This window comes from Phytophthora cinnamomi (genome assembly GCF_018691715.1).
Source record: "Phytophthora cinnamomi strain GKB4 chromosome Unknown Contig116, whole genome shotgun sequence".
NCBI lineage: Eukaryota > Oomycota > Peronosporomycetes > Peronosporales > Peronosporaceae > Phytophthora > Phytophthora cinnamomi.
Window position 1 is genome coordinate 90,870 of NW_027151049.1, and position 21,670 is coordinate 112,539.

The window sequence follows — 21,670 nt, forward strand, 5'->3', positions numbered from 1 at the left end:
AAGATCCTCAGTAGATAGTCTAAGATATCTATCTTCTGACACGAGAATGACAAGCCTCGCGAGGTCTCGTTTTGCTTCGGAAGAAAGTCCAGAGAGGGGGACACGAATCCTGGCATAGCGTTTGGTAGTGCTGTTTCCAGTCGCATGTTGACTCGTTTCGTTGTTGGTCTCTGCATCTCTGAGTTTTTCTTTTTCGTCTGGGGCAATTGGCCGTAAGTAAACGGAATCACTTTCTTCGTGCGCGTTATCGCACGTGCAGATTCGACAGCGCTCGAGCAATCTCTCCAGTGCTTCGTCCGGTAGGCAGAGCAAACTGAGCCCGCCGTTCTCTGATGTGCTGGACATATCCACAAGATCGTGTTCCGCGATACGAGTGGAGAATGAACCGGGTAAAGCGTCTTCCGTGTTGTTCGTCTCGCAGTCAATTTGCAGAAGTTGGTCTGACAATTTGGCGGTCATTACAACCCTAACTTGAAGTGGAGACGTGCCAAGATTCTCTGGCTCGCTAAGTGGGGCCTCTTCTTGGGGATGACCACCACCTAATGCGGTGTCACAGAAGGAAATCATGTCGAGCAGTAAATGCTGCACAGTCTCCGTGAGATCGCATCCTTCATCGCTGATGTCGTATGCAAGCGACTCAGATGGCACGTGCTGCTCTTCATGCCTGCAAAAACCCTCACTAAGAAATTCAGAACCAGGCACAGTACAATTAGGTGGTCCTTCATCATCACTTTCTGAGTACTTGTTTGTCCGAACGACAGCACACGGCTTCACCTCAGCGGTGCCCGTGAAAAGGATAACCTGCTCCGCTGCGAGACCGATAGATTCCACCGAATTTGTCGGTGGACTCTCACTTTGGTTCGTACCGTGCGGTCGGCCTGCTTTTCGCACGACATCAACATCAACGTCGGTTGATATCGCAATGGCACTTAGGTGGAGCAGCGGGTTGAATTGCACCGATCCCCTTGGTGTTGCAGCAGTATCATCTTCAGGAGGCACAAAGTAGTACAGCAAACTGGCATGGCGGTTTGTTGTGTCCGAATAGGGAATCTCAAGTTTCTTGTGTCCAAGTGCTTCTTCAACCGTGCACACACGAAGCTGGTGGTCTGCGAGAAACACGCGAAAAAAGTCCTCTGTAGACAGCGACGGAAGTGAGCTGCTCTCGATGGTAGAGATCACACTGTCGGAGTCTCGGGACCATCTCGACAAGTCGTGAAAATGTTGCTGCCACGTCGATAGAAATTGCTCTGCGCCTAGACAATCGTCACAGTAGCAAGGCATAGGGACTCCGTCGTGTGTAGGAGGGACACCCGTGGGTAAGCGACAGTTTTGCAGCTCGCGCTGCCGCTTTCGCCACCTCCGGTATGTACTTGTAGCGATCGCTGGGACTGTGAGTGCGTACAGAGCTGGAATATGGCCATGCCGGGTGAGGTCGAGGCCTAGCTTCACTCCGGTGGTGCTTTGAACAATTCGACGTTGATTCCGTTCATTGTTGTTCGCTAGCGCTGCAAGTAGCGACACCGCACCACAAGCCGTTTCTTTCTTGTAGAGAAAGTTTGTCGACAGGGACGACAACTTGGAAATGGCAGCGTACCGCGGCTGATTGCTGTCGTTTTGGGCGAGCAGCCTGCCGAGAAGCGTCTGCGCCTGCGGAAACGTCTCTGCAAGCAGCGCGAGTGACTGCAAGATGGCGCTACAGTCGTCTAAGGCCGGGGTAGCGAAGAGATCTGCGCACAGCTCGTCGAGGGTGCGCTGTAACTGCACGTCCAAGCTGTGGCTCTGCATTCAGCTGGGTTCTCGAAATTGATCCAATCTGTCTGTGTCTACCTATCTACTTCTCTTCGCCGCTCCTGGGATGCTGCTCGCCTCATATTTATATACAGCGGCTAGCGGATGAAGCTAGAGGGTGAGTATCCGATGCTGCCGTACGAACGAACGTGGGATCCCTCGGGGTCTCGCAGTAAACGTTCGTGGATGAAGTTTAAAAATCGCAGGGCGTACTCAGCTGGAGGTAGCGCCGTGATTTGTCGCTTGTCGACTACTGCAGCTAGCAAGCAGTGCTGCATTTTCCACCCGATGTTGTAGTGCTGCAAAATGTCCACAAAACCGAGGTAGTAGACAGTAGACTGGTCAGCCGACACGACGGCATTGTGCGCCAGGTTATCCATAACCTCGGGCTCAATGCGCTGGTTGTAATGTCGGATGCCAAGTAGGCAACTGTAATCCATGATTCCCAGCTCCTGTAGGAACCCGCAGTCGCTCGTCACTTGGGCGAGCAAGTTTGCCCGAGTCGTGGGGTTCACGTGAAGAGAAGCTCGGCGAGTTACGAAGTCATTTTCATAACGAAGCGAAGGGCGTGAGCTTCCACGACGTAGAAGTGGTTGCTTCTCTGTTATGTGTCCCATTTCACTGTCCACGCTTTGGCTCTCGTTAGACGCCGCTTCATCTTCATCGAGAATGCGTACTACCTCTTCTTCTTCCCTCGCACTTCGGCTCCATTCGCTTGACACCGGTGTCGGGATTCCCTCTCGGTGTCTGATGTTGGACTGGTGGAAAATACCCTTCAGGTCGTAGCGTTCATCGACTGGCCCATCTGGGAAAATGTTCTCCATTACCACAAAAAACATTTTGTTCCATCCAACAGGGAGCTGCATAGAGTGACAGCCTAAAAAGCGGCACAGAAGCGAGTTTGGCTGCTTCAAAATGTACTGGTGGAACAGCGGGAGCACCTCAAGCAGGAACGAGTGTTCCTTCTTCGTCATGGTTTTCACCAGATATTTGCGGTCACTAGTGAAGTAGAACAGCATTCCTGACTTGCCCTCCGACGCGCGCTCCAGAAGTGTGTCAGCAAAAGACTGCTCGTACATTTCGTTGTCGATCCCACAAATCTCGCGGATGTTTTGAAACACTTTGGGCGCGTAGTCGGTAAAGCCCAGCTTCTCGTAGTACCGATACTCGCCGTTGTACACCGTCGTCGCCAGTCGCTTCTTCTCGTGGTACAGGCCGGCCGACCCGCCCTCCTCCATCTGCAGAAACGACAGCGCGGCAGTGCGATCCAGGGAACCAAAACGATCGCGTGCCAAACTGAGCAGCGGCGAGCGCAGACTGTCGGCAGGGGACTCGGTGAGGCTGCAGCGAATGCCTGCAGTCGTGTACCGCATCAAGTCTTTCCTCAGCGCCGCGCTAAAGTGCTCCGTGCTCGCCGAGTCGCCCGCGCCTCGCTCGGCCTTGGACAAGTTGTTCTCACTGGAGAAGTTCTGGTACAGCTCCGTGTTGAGCACCCAGACGATGAGCAGCAGCACGGGGTACGACCCGAACACGAGTGCGATCGCGAGCTCGAAGTGCTTAGCCATCTTGCCGTCGAACCGCTGGCGGTAGGCCGCGTAGTAGAGCGTCGCGCAGGCCGCCCAGTGGCCCGCGAAGATGAGCAGATAGCGGTAGTACTGCACGAGGTTACGGCGCTTGGCGCGGTACGTGACGTCCAGTTGGCGCCGCACAAAGCGGAAGCTCGCGAAGAGCAGCACGGCCAGCGACAGCAGGCAGGTGCCGCCTACGGGGCCGAAGAGGAAGACCCAGTTGGCCGAGTTGACCCGCGCCGGGTCGCGCGTGCGCCGCACCCAGCACACGTTGAGCGGCGAGAGGCCCGCGAGCTGCAGCTGGTGCAGCAGCAGCGCCGACACGGCGCTGGCGCTCCAGACGATGGTGTGGTAGGCCCAGGCCTTGCAGCGGTAGCCCATCCAGGGGTTCACGAGCGCCACGAGCAGGTCGAGCGCCAGCATGAGGAACCAGAGCGCGCCCGCCAGCAGGAAGAACTGGTTGAAGGGCGCCAACAGCGCGCACTGCCGCGCCACCAGCGCCACGTCCGAGGCGTCCGCGCGCCGCTGCAGCGCGAAGGCGAAGACCAAGCCGGCGCTCGAGACGAGGCCGCAGCCCGCGTGCCACGCGACGAGGTTGGCGGCCGGGTGCTGCGCGCGGATGTTGGGCACCAGCAGGAAGGACAGCACCAGCAGCAGGTACACGGCCGCGCCCAGCAGCCCCACGAGCAGGTACGCCTGCGCGCTCTGCGCCAGCGCCAGCGCCTCGTACGCCCCCATGGCTTCGGCTTCCTCCCCCGACTGGAATTGAGGGGTCGGGCTAAAAATAGCTCAAAATGTGACAGGGCGGACGAGCAATCCGATTCAGTTGATCGACCGAGGTTGGTCCTCCTGGACCCCTGCGGCTAGCTACAGTAGATATTAATAGTCTGTGGCTGCGACTGCGTCCTCGAAGCTGGCGTAGGTGGAGAACTTGGCGCGGCAGATCGGACACTGGTCGATCTCCTCCAGGCACTCGCGGCACACGCACAAGTGGCGGCACGGCAGCAGCACGGCGCTTGGAGGCCGCTCCAGGCAGATGACGCACTCGCCGCCGCTGCTGCTGCTCTCGCGCCCGAAGATTTCCTAGCAGCAACGGGCTTGGTTAGTGACAACTCAACTTCAAGCTGCTCGTCTGCCTGCGCGCACTCACCTGGGAGCTGAAGACGTCAGTAGCCGTGAAACTGAGCTTCTTGACAATCACCGGCACGCGACTGGGCCTGGCTGGCGTCGGGAGCAAGTCGATGGCCACGCACTGGCATAGCACCTCGTCCTCTGCTACTGCGTCCTCCTCGGGGCGGCCAGACTCCGTTGATAAGCGCCTTTTCAGACTGAAGCTGGGGGACTTGGGCGCCGCGGTGCCTTCCAAGAAACCAGGAGACCTCACGACGATCACGCAGGCATATTGACGTTCCTCGACGCTGCTTGTAACTGGCTCGGGCGGCTTCTCATCTTCACAGTCAGTTGCTATGATGGAGGACTCAACAGTTGTTCCAGTTGCAGGCTTTACGAGCACCTCACTTGGTACGGGTGCCACAAACTCATCTGCGCCGCCACCTTCTCTCCTACACCGCAGACAAGGAAACTAACTTGAGTGAATGGCTGCAAAAAGGTACCGACAACGCAAGCAAAGACCTCGTACCTCTCCATTACACAATGGGTTTGAAATGATATTTTTCTCGCAAAAAGACGAGCTAGCCGAGGCCCCGGCCTCCACGCTTTTGGGCTGTCCTTCACTTCCTCGCCAGCATCCTTGCCACACTCGTCATCCAGCAAGCGGTGGGGAGTGCTCGCGAAGTCCATGTCGTAAAGCTTTCCCGGAAGTGAACGCATGGCGTGAATCGCGGTTCGAGCTGCTCGCGTTGGAAGAACGGTATCAACTAGCTGGATCCGCTGCTTTATTGGCCAGCCCGTGGGTGCACTCGTAGGACTCTCGCAGACTCCATCTAGTGCAGCTGCCTTGATGCCCCAAAACGCTTGCAACACGAACTTCCGTTGGGACTTGACCTCGACACATAAATTTATCAGTGGCTGGTCTCCGTTTGAAGCCTCAACCAGCTTCAGAGATGATGCGACGACCTCGAACGGAATGCGAACACGCTTCATGGTGGTCGAAGTGATCTGAAGCTGCGTGCGCAGCAGTTGATGGAAGTGCCACATGGACGCATGCTGAAGTACATGCAAGCTAGGTAGGCCAACACAAACGAGTTAGTCATCTCAGCCCTCTGTAGCAGAGCCAGGTATCCGAGGCTCGAAAGTACCTTGACCCCAGCTTCTCCAAGTGGATGACCTATCCCAGCAATATGCAGAGTTATGAATCACAACTTGTGATCAGCAGCGATAGGAGGAGATGCACCATTCCAAACGTACGGCGTTCTGCTGGATAGCGAAGCGGGCTTCTAGGCAGACAAGCAGTAAACGCACAAGACGTATCATCCATCCCATCAGCCCGCACAGCAGGATCACGGCAGACAGGTTCCATAGCTCTGGCGGAAGCGATGGCGACTGCATCGCAAACTCTTGTGCGTTGCCTTCCAGCATCTCACACTCACAGTAATATAATATATAAATAAATGCGAAGTATAAAAGAAGAGCTCAATGCACATTCAGATTACTGGTAACTTCTTACAACAGTGTGGTGCTGCTCGTCTTGTTCAGCAGACCGAATGCGAGCGAGTCCATGATTCCAAGAATCTGCGTATATGTAAACGTGGTCAGTACTGAAAGGTTGGTTGTTTTAGTGCAGCATCACATATACGCACCGTGAACACGCCGCCCACAATAGCGCAGACGCTCGTCAGGAACTGGAGGAAACCCACACGGTACTGTTCGATGCGGAACATGATGGGAGAAAAGGTGTAGCTGAACGTAACCACTGTAGATTCGCACGATGATGAGAGCGTTAGCTTCAATCACTAACCCACTTCCGCAGAACAGTACACAGCTTTGAGCAACTTACTCGGCAGACCCTTGTCGCTCACAGGTGTGAGCTGACGGAAGTGCTCCGTGGCGGAAAACTGGTTCGTGATGATACGGCTGGCGGACAGGAACGTGTACTCCGTCGGCACCACCTAGAAACACGATACACAAGTTGTAAGTACGTTGCTGGCAATGCTGGCAGCACGTTGAGCTCCCTCCACAAAAAATATGTACCTTGAGGAAGTACTGGAACGAGCCACGAGTCTCGTCAGGCAGCCTCTTCTGGCGGTTATCCAGCGGGTTCTTCATGTCCTGTTTGCATGGAGAGCACAGACTGATCCATGAGCGAGAGGCGGGGTATTACAAGTGTACACAACAACATAGCGTACCGGGTACGCCTCGCCGAACGACAGTGAGTTGATGGTGTGCGACGTGTCGAAGACCTTGAAGGTGGCGTCCACCAGGTCCTTGGCCGACAGGTAGCCCGAGCGGAAGAACTTGGACGGGGCGAAGTACAGCTTGCCCGCAACCTGCAGCAAAGTCCACAACTCGTCAGCGGCCTACTCCACCGCACCCACAGCCAATCTCCCTCTCCCTCACCTTGGACACGACGAGCGAGCCCTGAATGCGGCAGCCCTCGTTCACCTCGCCGCGCAGCACCTTCTCGATCTCCACCTCCTGGCACTGCGCGATGGTGTGCAGGCTGGGCATCATCCAGCTCTTGCGCGCGTACGCCGCCTTGACGGCCTCGCACGTATCGCAGCACTCGCCGGGCTCGCCGGCCGAGTAGCAGCTGCCGCACGCGGGCTTGTCCGTCTCATCATGCAGCTGCGTGTTGTTGGTGAGCGCGCCGCCGATGACGTCGTGCATGCCCTCGGCCAGCGCCTGGCCGTGGCGGTCCAGCGGGATCTTGCGGATGTTGTGCTCGATGTCGTGCTGCGCGTTGCCGGCCATGTCGGCGGACTCGAGCGCCACCACGGAGCAGGCCATGTGTGGGAACTCGACGTCGAAGTGGATGGCCACCATCGAGTTGCGCCCGCCGTCCACCGTCATCTTGTCCACCGTGTCCGTGGCCAGGTAGAAGCGCAGCTCGGACGCCAGCAGCAGCGCCATGCACGCGAAGGCCAGCAGCGAGAACAGCCCGCCCTGCAGCGTGCGCACCTTGAACTCCTCGATGGTCTTGGGGTACGCGTCCAGCCCCTTGAGCCGTGACAGCCACGACGAGCCGCCCGCCGCCATCGTTGCTCGCCTTGTTGCCCTGCTGCTTGAAGGACGTGTTCGTCTGAATGTTGCCACGAAGCCACCCCCGGCATCCGCGTAGGTACGAATAGGTGTGGCCCACGTCATATTGTAGCCATCTCGGTGATCGTGCGCCTCACAAGGTCTGGAGCTAGCCACAGGAGCAGGCGAAGCGAACGGCTGGCGTCAATGAGAAGTACGGGCAGGCGTTGAGGCAGCGCGGAAGTGGCGACAGACCCTAAACAATGTCAGTCCGGTCATCGTCGGACGAACAGTAAGCTCCTAGCGGTAATAGAGGTTATCGCTGTATTTTGGGAGGTGAAATCCTCGCTGCACTAGTTCCTCGCACTCCAGTTCGGCCACTGTAGTGCGAGCCAAGAGATTTTAGTGCATTCCCGTGGCTTGGGGGGGCAGAGAACTTCTATTTATATTATTAAGTAACTATGAAATTGCTGTAGGCCTGATTGATGCGTTGTCCAGTGGCCATCTTGGGCTGTTTGCTCTAATACAACGGTGGTTCTCGGAGGCTTTGTGGTAGATTATAGAACTCATAGATGCCGGGGGCAATTTTGCCCGATCGTGACAACTTTATCAACTTCGCTCCTTCAAATGTTTCCTTGTTGCGGATTCTCCACAGAATGCATTGAGTACATGTTGTCCATATAAGCCAGAGGATCTGCACGGTTTCAACTATTTCTTGTGACCACCCAAGTATGAAGGTTGCTGCTGCTGGCATGGAGTCTGGTGTAATCTCTGGTGACTTGCGTGCTACAAGAAGGGGTACTAACTGATTCATTTCGTTCTCGTCAGGATAATGCCCCAACAACTTGGGATCCAGTGGCGCCACAGGGTTTTGACTCGTTCACAGTCCCAAAGGATATCATCGATTGTTTCTGGAGACGATGCACATCAGATGTATGAACGTTCTCGGTTATTTGGCCATCCACCATGATATAAGGTTAGTGTTCTGTTGCATATTCTGTAAATCGTCCATCGTTGGTTGTCCGTCAGTATCCCGTCGTACTCCCATATCTGTGTCGTACTTTAGCTGTGAGCTAGAAGCAGTGTGGGGGGTGCGATTGGGAAGAGTCGTCAAGTGGAAGCTGGTGCTGGCTAATTCGTCCTAACTGATGTCCTAAATTGTCCTATTTGTACTAAAATTCAGATATTACCTATACATAATTCGTCCAAAAGCACGCGTTATAAATTACGTCCTAGGACACTGATGATTACTACTGTAGATGACTACTTTAGGGCAGTTTGACAATTGCTTCAATGTTGGAAATTTCAATTATGGTGAAATAGGACATTTAGGACAACCCAGGGAACTATAATAAAAACACTTAGGGTGACCGTACCGGTAGAGCTATCGCTTTTCTAAGTTTGGAGAGCAAACCATGTGTTAATTATAGATTTGGCAATGGCGAGTGGAAATTTCACAGCGGTATTGCTATTTTCCTGTCAGACATAGCGTGAGGTAATGGATTTTCGCGATGGGTGGAAGCTTTCCTGGACGAAGCCGATGAAGACGAAGCTGCATTCATGGCTGCCATTGAACGAACACCTCGTGGTATAGCCTATCCTGCTTTCATCCTGAGAGAAAAACGTTTACTGGTATATTTTTTATCTTTAAATATATGACAGGAGCACCATTTTCAGACAGCGATATCGCATTGCTTATTGCTAACATCGATCCAGGCCTCCCAGAGAGCCTTACCTTCCCATATACGAGAGTTTGCTCTTCGTGTGGCCACTCATCTGACTGCGAGCCGACGTTAGTCACGCTATCCAAAGCAATTTTCACGCCAAATTTGGCCTCAGAAATAGCTCTGGGATCGGAAAGCTATTTTTTATTTGGCATATGGCAATACCGTTGGCGCCACCTGGAGCCAAAATCCAAGCCAAATTTGGCACTTGTCGGCTGGATAGCTCGACCGGTACGGTCACCCTTACTACAATTTTCTATCTTTAGAAACCAAGACATTAATCAAGTGACAACCGTACCTTTTATTGGAAAATGGATTGTATCCTTTGATGACTATCGCTAGAATGATCATATTTTAACATGCGAAGCTCCCTACTAAAGAATCGATCGATTTCTGAAGAGGTTTATCGACTATGGCGGCTAGCGGACTTAAATACGAACTGAGTGTCGAAATGATGAAGCGTTTGAAGGATAGTACCGCGCACATCCCCTCTGTGGGTGTTTTCTATATAGGCAACGTTACTGAGGGCAACACGCCCTCCGTTCCCCTATGCAGGCACTACAGGCGCGTGTCCAGGCGATGAACCGTTATGCCAGCACATAGCACTCGCACGGTGTACGCAACTGACTAAACCTCAATTTCATGTTATCCTCCGCTACTATGATAATCGTATCTGGACGTAAAAATCGTTAACGATATCAAAAGCAACCATTAAACTAATTTCGATACTAGGGCCGTTGGTGCTGTTGTTTCCTGTGTTCTGGCGCGGGTTTGTAGTAGTGTAGCCCCGGCGCTCGCCCACTCATATTAATAGTGTCATATGATATTATAAGTGTTTTATTATATAATGCCAAGTACTAAAACGCATCAAAGCACTGATCATCAGTACTTACGTCTTCGATTAATACTTTCACAATCTCAGTGCTTAAGTTTGATTTATGGACATTGCAGGACACTAGCGCATTTGCTCTAGCCTGCGGACTTGGTCAGTCGCGATGTCTATGAAAATTAAATATCGAATTGCAGCTGTAACGTGGTTACACGCACAAGTGGCTGCAAGCCACTTGTGAATTTAACAGATAGGTTATCTGTTAAAAAGTTTTAGATACTTCCTCACCTTGGTGTAAGACACACCAATGGATACATTGAAATGGACCACCACAATGAGTGGTCCACACATACCCAAAGATCCTATTGGTAGAAAGCAGCATCTTTCTACCAATCAGAGTCATGCATATTAGCGGGGCTCTGACAGCCAGCCGCTGCCAACCCTTTCATAGATGATAAACAGTTTTTAGCAGATTTTAGAGGAAGATCAATTTACAAGCAATACAGTTCTCATTTTACCTAATCTAAGTCACTTGGAATCCCTTCTTATTTAACTTATATTTGTGTATTCAAATATAATTAACCTAAGTAATTACTAAGTACTTACGCTTCCTCATACACGTTGCGCAACGTGTAAGCTAAAGTAGTGAGTCAAGTTAGACCCACTACACCTGGTAGCACTTTGTAGTCCGTCCAACGACCGACTGCTTGACGTTCGTACGCGGTGTACGAACGCGGAGCCGAGAACCTCATGAGTACGGAGGTGCTCATGGAGAGCTCCAATACGCCTGCAACGCATGTTGGACGCGCTGACTGCCCTCACCCGTCTGACCCAGAGTGGGAAGCCCTCCAACGACTGTCAACAGTCATTGGAGAAGCGGCGATAGCTACAATGCTGCGTACGCTATCGCCGACGGAGCAACATGGTGTTGCTCTGGGGTTCATCATGAAGGAGAAGCGTGACGCTGCTTCCTCAGTGACGGCGTCGTCAGGGACGACACCGCGTGCTCAACCATTAAAGTTGAGCGTAAGCAATTACGTGGGAAGAGAGGGCGAGCCTCTCCTCCGATGGCTTGTCGAACTCGACACAGCCATAGCGGCTCGACGCATCGTCGACCCGCTGTCGAAGGTCGCGTTCGCCATGTCCTGCCTTGGCGGACGCGCAAGGAGTTGGGCGTATGGACGCCGACTCTCCGATCCTACGTGCTTCAGCACGTACGAAGTGTTCAAAGAGGAGCTCAAACAAGCGTTTGAGCCCCCGCAAAACGAGTTCCGGTCGAGGGCGGAGTTCCTCGACCTTCAGCAGGGTAAGCATGACGTCCATGCTTACGCGCAGCGCGCACGATATTTGGTATCAAATATCGTGACTAACCCGATTGACGAGGCGACCAAGGTCGTCACGTTCATGAAAGGGCTTAGAGATGGGCCTGTGAAGACCTATCTCTTCCGAGAGTACCCGAGTACTCTCGAAGCTGCGATCACTCTTGCCATGCAAGAAGAGTTTAGCGTGCGGCAGGCTAAACTGCATGTGAACGTGCCGAGGCCGCAACCGCGCCCGGTAGCGAGGCCGGGAGGTCCAGAACCAATCGACCTCTCGAATGCAACAACTGCTGGTTACCAGCAGCAGGGAGGTAACGTGCGATGCTTCCGTTGCGGAAGGATCGGTCACTCTGCACGGGAGTGCACAGCTCCCATGCCCCCTGGAGGTGGCCGTCGTGGCGATGCTAGGCATCGCCGCGGACCAACAAAAAACGCGAACATCCAGTAGGCGCGGGGCGCCCTACTGGTAATGCAGTCGCGCGTGCCGACATCGGGCACGCGACACTGAGGACTGCAGCCCCCAGTGAGACCAGCTCTCACTGCAAGAAACAAGATGACAGGCCGAACCTAGTCATCTTGAAGGTTTACTCGAAGAGAGCGAGTGACTCTCTTCGAGCTTTGGTAGATTCAGGCGCGTCGAACAACTTTGTTCGACTACGAAGCCTGTCGAGACTTGACTTCGAGGAGGTAAATGTACCTCGAAGTCTTCTGGAGGTACGACTGGCAACAGGTGCCATCGTGAAGACCGAGAAGCGCGTCGTGAACGTGCGCTTCTCGTACAAACAACGAATGTTTGTCGAACGCTTTATCGTCCTGGACCTGGACGATAAATTCGACGTAGTAATGGGCATGCCGTGGCTTGCACGGCATGATCCGGTGATAGACTGGAAGAAACGCACGCTCGTGCGCTTCGGACGCGACAGCGGAACAGAGAGCGATGGCCCTGTTACCGCAGCGCACGCACCAGCAGGTGCGCGCGGCTCACCAGTCGAGACAGCGCTTTATGCCGCTGTCCCGGAGTGCCCAAGAAGTGCGCGAGGGCGCGCACAAGTGAAACCAGCGTCGGCAATGCTGCCGACGTCGGAAGAAAAAGATGTGTTGGTTCCGGGAACCAACACCCACGTTCAAGCGTGTAAGGGACAGTCCCTGACCGGAAGAGGTCAGGTCGACAACGGCGCGTCGGCTCCGGGAGCCGACGCACCCTCGGTCATGAGGGGCTCCGCCAATGAATGGCGTCGAGGTGACGTAGGCGTGTCAACTCCGGGAGTTGACGCTGCAAACAGTGCGGACGGTTGCAAACGTACCGCACTGACGCAATTTGAATGCTGTCGTGCAGCCGGGCTGCACGACAAAGCGCCATGCGATCAAGCCGGGCTTGATATCGCGCGCCCGCAGACATGGTCTGCCGGCGAAGGGACACGTTACCGTGCAGCCGTGGGAAGTACCACTGAGAGTGAAGACGCTCTCAGTGCGAAGACGAAGCGAGAGCGCTTCGAGGAACAAGGTTGGGACTCGTTAAAGTCGAGTCCCTATTACGAATTGTTGAGGGAGTACAAAGACGTACTCCCGGAAGAGATTCCTGCGGAGCTTCCGCAGGATAAGGGCATACAGCACGAGATTGATCTCGTGCCGGGCACGAAATACTGTGTCACGCGGCAGTGGCCACTGCCGCGAGAGCAAGTCAAGGCGATCGACGACTTCTTCGAAAGTCGTCGCAAAGCAGGACAAGTGCGGGAATCAAAGTCCCCGCACAGTGCTCCGACGTTCTGTGTCAAAAAGCCACAGGACGGATGGCGCATCGTTCATGCCTACAACAAGCTGAACGATGCGACGGTACCGGCGCAGACGCCGATACCGCGAGAAGATGTTATCATCGATTCGATGGCCGGTAGCACCGTTTACAGTGCTCTCGGCTTGCGAGACGGATTCTATCAGATCCTAATGCGTGAGAGCGATATCCCTCTCACGGCAGTGAGCACGCCAAGCGGCATGCTCTGGGAATGGCTAGTAATGCCACAGGGGCTTAAGAACGCCCCTGCGACTTTCAACAGGTGCGTGACGCACTTGTTGCGCTCGGTGCGCGACTTCGCACCGAGCTACTTCGATGATGTATTCATCCACAGCCGGGCTGTGGACGAGAAGACCGACGTAGAGATGCACAGGGTGCATCTCCGGAAGCTACTTGAGCTTATGCGAAAGCATAAGCTCTACGCGAACCTGAAGAAGTGCATCTTCGGGGCGAGCGAGATACCCGTCCTCGGGTGTCTCGTAGGGAAGAATGGTGTTCGCCCTGACCCGGAAAAGGTCAGAGTGATCAATGAATGGCCAACGCCTTCAAGTGTCAAGGAACTGAGGCAGTTCCTTGGCTTGGCCACGTACTTGTGCAAGTACGTGGAGGATTATGCGGGCAAGATCCGCCCGCTGTCACAACTTCTTCAGAAAGAAGCTGTGTGGAATTGGACACCCGATTGCCAAAAGGCATTCGATGCAGTCAAGCGGGGCTTGACTGAGGCGCCGATCTTGGCAGTGGCTGACCAAGATCGCCCATTTCATGTAGTGTGTGACGCATCCGATTTCGCGATCGGATACGCGTTGATGCAGCACGATCACGAGGGCCGTGATCGTGTCGTCTACTACCAATCGCGTCAGCTGAAGCCAGCTGAGCGCAACTATCCGGTGCATGACAAGGAACTCCTTGCCATGAAGTATGCACGCGCAAAGTTCCGAGTGTATTTGCTTGGGAGTAGACCATTTGTGGTCTACACCGACCATGCATCACTGCGCACCGCAGTGAAGTCGCCACACATATCACAAAGAATGGCGAGATGGCTCTCATTCTTTGCGGAGTATAACTTCCGGGTCGAATACAAACCCGGAAGATTGAATGTAGTGGCCGACGCGTTATCACGTCGACCGGACTATGCAGAAGCAGCTGACGTCAATGCCATTGACGTCACGCGATCGAGCAAACCCACATCGTCCCTGTTGGATGATGTGAAGGCTGCGTACGCGCACGACGCGGACGCGAAGCTCTTGCTGGCCTATGACACAGCGCCTTCTGACAAGTCCCGTCAGAAGCTGCCCAAGCACCTTCGAGCGCGTGCACACCGCTTTCGTGTGCACGACGGACTACTGCTTTACAATGCAGTCGACGACAACGCGATCCGCGTTGTCGTGCCGAATGACCATGACCTGCGACTCAGGATCATGTACGAATATCATGATGCCCCGACTGCGGGACATCTCGGACGTGAGAAGACATACGTCCTTCTCACGCGTGACTTCTACTGGCACCACCAGTACAAGTGGGTGCGCAAGTACGTCCGTGCTTGCGAGGTGTGCCAACGCGTAAAGCCTGCGCCATTCGCGCAGGCTCCACTGCGATCACTACCGACTCCGTCGGAGTGTTGGAAGTCCATGTCTTTGGACTTCATCTTTGGTCTTCCCCCGGACAGCGGAGGGAATACCGGTGTTGTGGTCTTCGTCGACCGCTTCAGCAAGATGGTACATCTTGCTGCGGTGCCAGCAGAGGTGACCGCGAAGCAGACGGCCCGTCTGTTCGTCGACATGGTGTTTAAACACCATGGCATGCCGTCCGACATCGTGTCGGACAGAGACCCGCGCTTCACAGCGCACCTGAAGCAAGAAGTGTTTACACGTCTTGGGAGCCAACTTTCAATGTCGACTGCGGATCATCCGCAGACGGACGGTCAAACCGAGCGCGTGAATCGCGTGCTCGTCGATATGTTGAAGAGCTACGCTCACTCGTTCCAATACTGGAGCGAGTGCTTATCGATGGCAGAGTTTGCCATCAATAACTCAGTGCATGCCTCAACAGGGCATACACCGTTCTACGTGAATGTCATGCGACATCCACGTCTACCGAGTTTACTCGGAGTGATGGCTCCCAGTTTAAGTGGGGGAGGATCTACGACTGCAATACAGCAGCCGCAGAAAACCGCTGACACTTGCACAGTGTCAGCCGCGACAACAAGAAACAAGACAACCAGGTCTGCGCGGGGCGCAGACCTTAGCAGGAAGAACCAATGGTCAGCGCCCTTCTCTGACCCCCAGAACAAGGAAAACGAGTCTATGCAGAACACAGACTCCCCCAGGAACAAGGACCACGGGTCTGCGCAGGGCGCAAACACCGCGAAGAACCACGCAGAGGCCGGGCCTCTTGCGGAGAGCGAGCTGAATGACTTCAGCTTGGATGCAATCAGTTTCATCACCAAAAGACAAGCCGTAATTCGGTTTGTCCAAGACACTATAGCAGCTTCTGTTGATCAACAGAAGCTGCACGCAGACAATGTGGGCAGAGGCAACACAAATGAATTTAAAGTTGGTTCATTAGTTTTGTTAGCTACACAAAACCTGCCTAAACATGCAGTTTCGGATTTCGGAGCAAGCTTGCTTGCTCCGCGCTTCATCGGGCCGTTCACTGTGTTGGCACGGCACGGCAACGCATACACGCTAGACATACCGTCTAGCATGCGCCTCCATCCGACCTTTTACGTCGGACGGCTGAAGCCATACCTGCAGCACGAGCCATCTAGCTCGGCTGACCCGAAGCCTCGGCAGGAGCCGAGGCAGAAGCGGAGGACTTGGCCTCGGCGACGAGCAGCCTCTCCTCCAGCGCGCGGACGCGCTGGACCAACCCCTTCATCTGGGTCCCCAGCTCGACTTGGATATTCGAGGCGGTCTGGGAGACCGCCGCGACTTGGGCCTTCTGGTTCGCCAGCTCCTGTTTCAGGGCGGCGAAGTCAGCGCCCTGCAGACGCTCCACGACGGTCACCCGGTCGTGGAGAGGCGCATACTGATCAGCCCGGGGCTGATCATACCCGGGGCGTGTTCCACCCCCGCCACCGCCGATCCGTGACGCCCGCGACTCAACCTGCTGGATTGTTGAGCGGATTGTTGACCATAGTATCCCGAAAACGAACCCTCAAGGGGCTCGTTTTCGTATTCGTTGGAGAGGATTTCCTCCCCATCAAGATACATGGGAGCCGCGGAACGTCTTGCTGGAGGACGTTCCGGAAATGGTGAGGGCGTGCGAGGAGCAGTACGCGCTGGCGCAGCGGAAGTAGTACGAGCGCTGCGATCATCGCCAGCGCCCGAACCCTCACGTGCTAAGAACTTAGCACGGAGCTCTTTGAGACTCTCGGGCACACGGAACGACGTGTACCCGTTCAGGTCGCGGTCGCTCAAGCGGACCGCGCCTGGGAAGCACTTCGTGCACTGAAAGCCCTCGGGCACAGCGCACGGCACATTTGCCTCCTCAGCAGCAACATGAAGTTGCTCCAGCTTTCCACGCTTCGAGTACGTCCCGAAGCGATCACGCGCTTGCTTAATCCGATCACGGTAAGCATTCGGCCTCTTGTTGAAGTTTTCAACAAAGGCGTTCCAGCTTTGACAAAGTGCCTGCCATTCGGGCACTTTGCTGCGAGAAGAGGTCTTCTTGCTTTGAAACCATCGGAGCTCATGAAAGAGTCCGATGTAGTAATCGCGCCTTTGATGCGTTTCTGCATCAAAGGGCAGCTCGGCAGCCACAGCGTCATCTTTGATGGCGCTGCATACGTACAGCGACACCTCATTCGGAGGTACCGAGTTCCCATACCGGTCCGCGATCTCGGACGCGGACGGCATCCATGGATCGCGCGCTGCAGGTGCAGCGCGCGGAGAGCCTTGAGCTTTGACATCACGCGCTGCAGCTGCAGCGCGCGGAGTACTAAGAGCCCCAGCGGAAGCGAGTGGGGTATCGCTTTCAGTTCGCGAACGCTTCGAGCTCGAAGCGTCCGATTCGTCCCCTTCACGCGGGCGAATGTTCTTGGCGTGAGGGTCGAGCGATTCGCTCGACACTGAGTCTTTGCGCTTTGAGGGCGAGTCCTCCTCGCCCTCCATATCTTCATCGTCGTCGTCGAAGTCGACGACGTCGCCGTACTTCACCTTCTGGCGTTCGAAGTAGTCGTCGATGGAGAGATGACTCCCCACCGACTTTGTGGACTTCTTCTGAGGCGCGCTCATCGTTGAATGAGCGCGGATTTCTTCTCCAAACGCGGAGAATTGACGAATGGTCAATTCCGAAGATTGACGTGCGGAGACCCCGCGCGTCTAACCGTAAGGGGGGGATGGTGTAACGTGGTTACACGCACAAGTGGCTGCAAGCCACTTGTGAATTTAACAGATAGGTTATCTGTTAAAAGTTTTGGATACTTCCTCACCTTGGTGTAAGACACACCAATGGATACATTGAAATGGACCACCACAATGAGTGGTCCACACATACCCAAAGATCCTATTGGTAGAAAGCAGCATCTTTCTATCAATCAGAGACATGCATATTAGCGGGGCTCTGACAGCCAGCCGCTGTCAACCCCTTTCATAGATGATAAACAGTTTTTAGCAGATTTAGGAGGAAGATCAATTTACAAACAATACAGTTCTCATTTTACCTTAAACTAGCTACGTGGAGTCTTGTCTAAGTTAAATTATATTTGTGTATTCAAATATAATTAACCTAAGTAATTACTAAGTACTTACGCTTCCTCATACACGTTGCGCAACTTGTAAGCTAAAGTAGTGAGTCAAGCTAGACCCACTACAGCAGCGCTCTCTACGCTCGCTCGCCCCCGGCGGGTGTTGGAAACGGATGAATGCACTGTGTGAGGATCGCGCTCGCCCGAAGAGGGGGTGGTGCTTTTAGTATTCTGAGGATTGTCCTAATGCAATTGTATACGATAGTAACAGTATAGTAGTTTGTCCAGCCGTGCTGTCCTATTGTAGTAATGTCTGCTCTATACTGCATATAGTACTATCGACAGGAATTTCCACAAATCGAACTTAACCTTTTGTCTCCAGGCTGAAAGCGTACGGGTAGCATGGGTACAATCCTACCCGTACGCGCGGCCTCCGATAGTTTAATATGAAAGTTTGTATACTAGTGGAGCATCACGAATACGTGTTGCTTGATGGGGCGACACCTCAAAATATGTGGACACATATTTTTGGCGACGCCCCCTGACGTTTCCTGGAACATCATCGCCGCCATGGCGAAAATGATGACGACACCCACAGTCCAAACGAGGGGGCAGCGGACAGCTTAGCGATGCGTGTTTTGTAATATGTGGCTGTAGCGTGATACGGTGTCGCGTGACGCAAGAGCACTCGGGATCTACCGCGGCTGCTATCGAGTTACTCTCGTCGCTCAAGACATATACCATTCTCTAGGAAGTTTATCCAAATAGTCGGTGTTTGCATCACAATTTATCCGGTGTTTGGGATCGTGACTTTTCATTGGAGGAAATACATTCCCCGACTGGTACTGAGATTCACAGCAGAGGTAAGCTATTAAAACACATTCGGAATTGCAACTACGTCAGACGCTAGCAACTGCGAGAGACGTACTGCTGGGGGATGAGTTCCAGGACCATCGACATGTCAAAAACCTGAACCCGATGCAGGGTTCGAGAGCATATATTCATTCCATGTCGACACCTACTTGCCGCTGATTGGGGTGCTTGAATTTGCGTGACGTGCAGCTCCGAGCCCCGGAGGACAAGTTGTGCAGTTACGGTGACCTGCGGATGTTGTAGATACATTTGCAAACGAGATCATTGTTAACGCGCTACACGGCCCGCCATCGTTTCCAATGTTCGTGACCGAATGTCGCGTTGGGCCCGAAGAGTGTTTGCCGTTGAAGTGGGTGGGAGTGTTGGTCCTGTCGAGAAGCGCGGTAGTTGTGGTCGATGTGCGGGGTAGACGGTTTATTTAATACTGAATTGCTACTGCTAGCCTAACATGCATGTGTGGCGATGCGGGCTCCAAAATCAGGGAATAGCCTCGCGGCTAGACCTCGATCTCAGACCACTCAACTCAGAATCTGAGATTAGATCTCAGATCCCAAGCTGGGCGAGGCGTGTGTTCCTCACTCTTGCAATCCCTTGACTTGGTTCTTCCTAAGGCTACGCTGTGGGCCCAGACTTGCGTCGGCCACACCAGCTGCCTCCGAACTCGACAGTTCCCAGATGCCCCCAGACGAAGCTTGCTCCTTGCTTGGAAGGCCCTTGTACTCACGTGCTGAGTCCGCTGTGCCCCGTTTTCTTGAATATAAACACGTTCACTCCACACACACTTAGTCCACTTCTCTTCTCAGGCCAATGGACTCTGGGCCTTAACAGCCCCCTCCTTGCTCAGCGACTCCGGCTTCGAGTCGCTTCCAGTCACGACACTTCCTCCGGCGGCTCAGACTGAGAGCCGCACAACGGTCTTCACTCGCCCCTCAGACCAGAGTGGCCCCGAGAGTTGGCTCGGTCTGAGCCTGCCTTGATCCAGGGTTCTCGCTCTGCACCCTGGGACTTCCGCGCACCACGCCTTGATGTAGGCGACACAGCGAAGCTGGGAACCACTATCCCAGACTATTCGCGCCACACGGATACCACTAGCAACCCCAGAAACCACTATCCCAGGTGTTGCTCTGCCGAAACCTCAGAGCGGAGCACCTTCCGCCCGAAAATATGAAGCACCGCCAGGAAACCAGCCAACCAGCACGAAAAACCAGCAAAACCAATGTCCCGCGTGTGGAAATACAACAACGAAGGCAAACCGGGCCGAAACACGAAAAGGCTTGGTTGTTGAACTTGAATTTATTTGGAGTTAGCTGAGTTTGACCGTAGAACACTCGTAGCGACTCCACTTGACCTTGCGCGCGCCGCCGGGGGCAGGGACTTGGTCCCTGTGAAGCAACACGCCCGTCGGCGCAAGACGAACTCCGCAGCTTGCGGTCTTCGGGGCAAAACAAACTCTGATTATTATCATGCACATGTACATACAAAGGGCCTATCAAGTAAGGGGTGCAAACATCTCCTGGGTACACCTTGAACAAGGGTGAGACACCCACTAAGCTACTGGCTTGGCGGCGCCCGTGAATGCGCGTCGGCCCTTCCATTGGCCTGTCTGTGTCAGTCAGCACTTGATTACACTGATTACACCTGGGTGCAAATCAGTGATATCCTGATTACGCCAGGATCTTGTGGTCGGGATTGGGCGGACTTGGTCTGTCATCACCTGATTACACTGATTACTCTGGGTACAAATCAGGTGTAATCCGGATGACGCCCAAATCCTGTGGCTCCCGTTGGCCCAAATCCATAGGCGACTGGTCAGGCCGAATCTTGTGTGCCCGACACCAGGGGCCGAAAAGCCACAACGGGGCGACCCTTCAGAGTGACCCTCCAAGCGGCAACCGCCAACTTCAAAGAGCAACTACCGCAGCTCCCAGACCGGCAATGTAGCCATCGCTTGTGTACCCACTTCATATGTGAGACCACGAAGCCGCACTTCAGGCCCTGCAGGCACGCCGTAGGCTTTTAGTCACGTCCTAGGCTCGGAGCGTCAGCTGTCTTTCACCAGTTGCCACTTATCCTTACGAACATCGTACATCCAGACACCAACTTGCACCCACAATCACCGTGTCTCAGTTTTGGCACAAGTTGAGGGACTGCCGGGCTGAAAACCTGAGCTGGGGGCAATAATACGATGTTGATTCCATATCCCGGCTGTCCAACCAATTTGACGAGTCTCAGTTTTGGTTCGACTTCTGGGACTCTGAGTCTGGGAATCTGAGCTGGGGGCAAAAGTACGATGTTGACTCCATATCTCAGTTGTGGCACCCCAAAGCCGAGATGAAATCAGACGCCGCACGCCACGCCCTCTTCCCAGACCCCAGACTGCACATCTCAGGGTCTGGTCTACAGGCAAACCTCAGACCGAACTCCAAATCACAAAGTCTCAGACTTTTGCCATCACTCTCAGGTCTCAGAACGCCGGGCATTCCATACTGTGAGGTCACCAGTCTGAGACCTGGGGTCTGAGACTTAAGTAACCATGGGGCTTCGAATCACAGACCCAGAAGGCCAGGACTCAGTTCTCCACCCAGAGCCCGATCCAAGGCCTGGAACCTCAGATCTGTGGCCTCTAGAGCGATTCTCAGACCTCAGACTCCAGACCGAATTCAAATCTCAGACCTGGGGATCTGGGGTCGCCGCAACTCGACGGTCGCAGAGCTCAGTTTCCAGATGTAGCCGGCACAACTTGAAGTATGTACAAAAACCAGACTTGGGTCAAGAAATATCCACGTTTCAAGTGACATGTGGCCGGTACGTGGTAGGGTTTGGGCTTCTGACTGATGGGTCCTGGCCAAGAATTGGCTCGGACCTCGTCACAACCGTCCCTTATGTGCGCTGGGTCCAAAGAGATCATTCTCGAGTTGGCCCCAACGCACATAACCGGAAGATGCCCACACTCGCC

General features: G+C 54.2%; 3 protein-coding genes across 3 annotated transcripts; all 3 read right to left on the reverse strand.

The window, feature by feature from the left end:
• Positions 1–2,464: 2,464 nt before the first annotated feature.
• Positions 2,465–4,094, reverse strand: IUM83_16449 (Phosphatidylinositol 4-phosphate 5-Kinase (PIPK-D12/GPCR-PIPK); the record flags this gene model as incomplete). Its single annotated transcript, XM_067941328.1, has 2 exons — positions 2,465–2,470; positions 2,643–4,094. The coding sequence occupies 2 exons, from the start codon at positions 4,092–4,094 to the stop codon at positions 2,465–2,467; spliced, it is 1,458 nt and encodes a 485-aa protein (XP_067781656.1).
• Positions 4,095–4,235: 141 nt separating this feature from the next.
• On the reverse strand, positions 4,236–5,894 carry IUM83_16450 (Auxin response factor 2; the record flags this gene model as incomplete). Its single annotated transcript, XM_067941329.1, has 5 exons — positions 4,236–4,439; positions 4,507–4,918; positions 4,996–5,538; positions 5,615–5,643; positions 5,724–5,894. The coding sequence occupies 5 exons, from the start codon at positions 5,892–5,894 to the stop codon at positions 4,236–4,238; spliced, it is 1,359 nt and encodes a 452-aa protein (XP_067781566.1).
• Positions 5,895–5,978: 84 nt separating this feature from the next.
• IUM83_16451 (COPII vesicle protein) lies at positions 5,979–7,511 on the reverse strand (the record flags this gene model as incomplete). Its single annotated transcript, XM_067941330.1, has 6 exons — positions 5,979–6,047; positions 6,116–6,228; positions 6,313–6,424; positions 6,507–6,584; positions 6,662–6,802; positions 6,873–7,511. The coding sequence occupies 6 exons, from the start codon at positions 7,509–7,511 to the stop codon at positions 5,979–5,981; spliced, it is 1,152 nt and encodes a 383-aa protein (XP_067781567.1).
• Between the last annotated feature and the right edge of the window lie 14,159 nt (positions 7,512–21,670).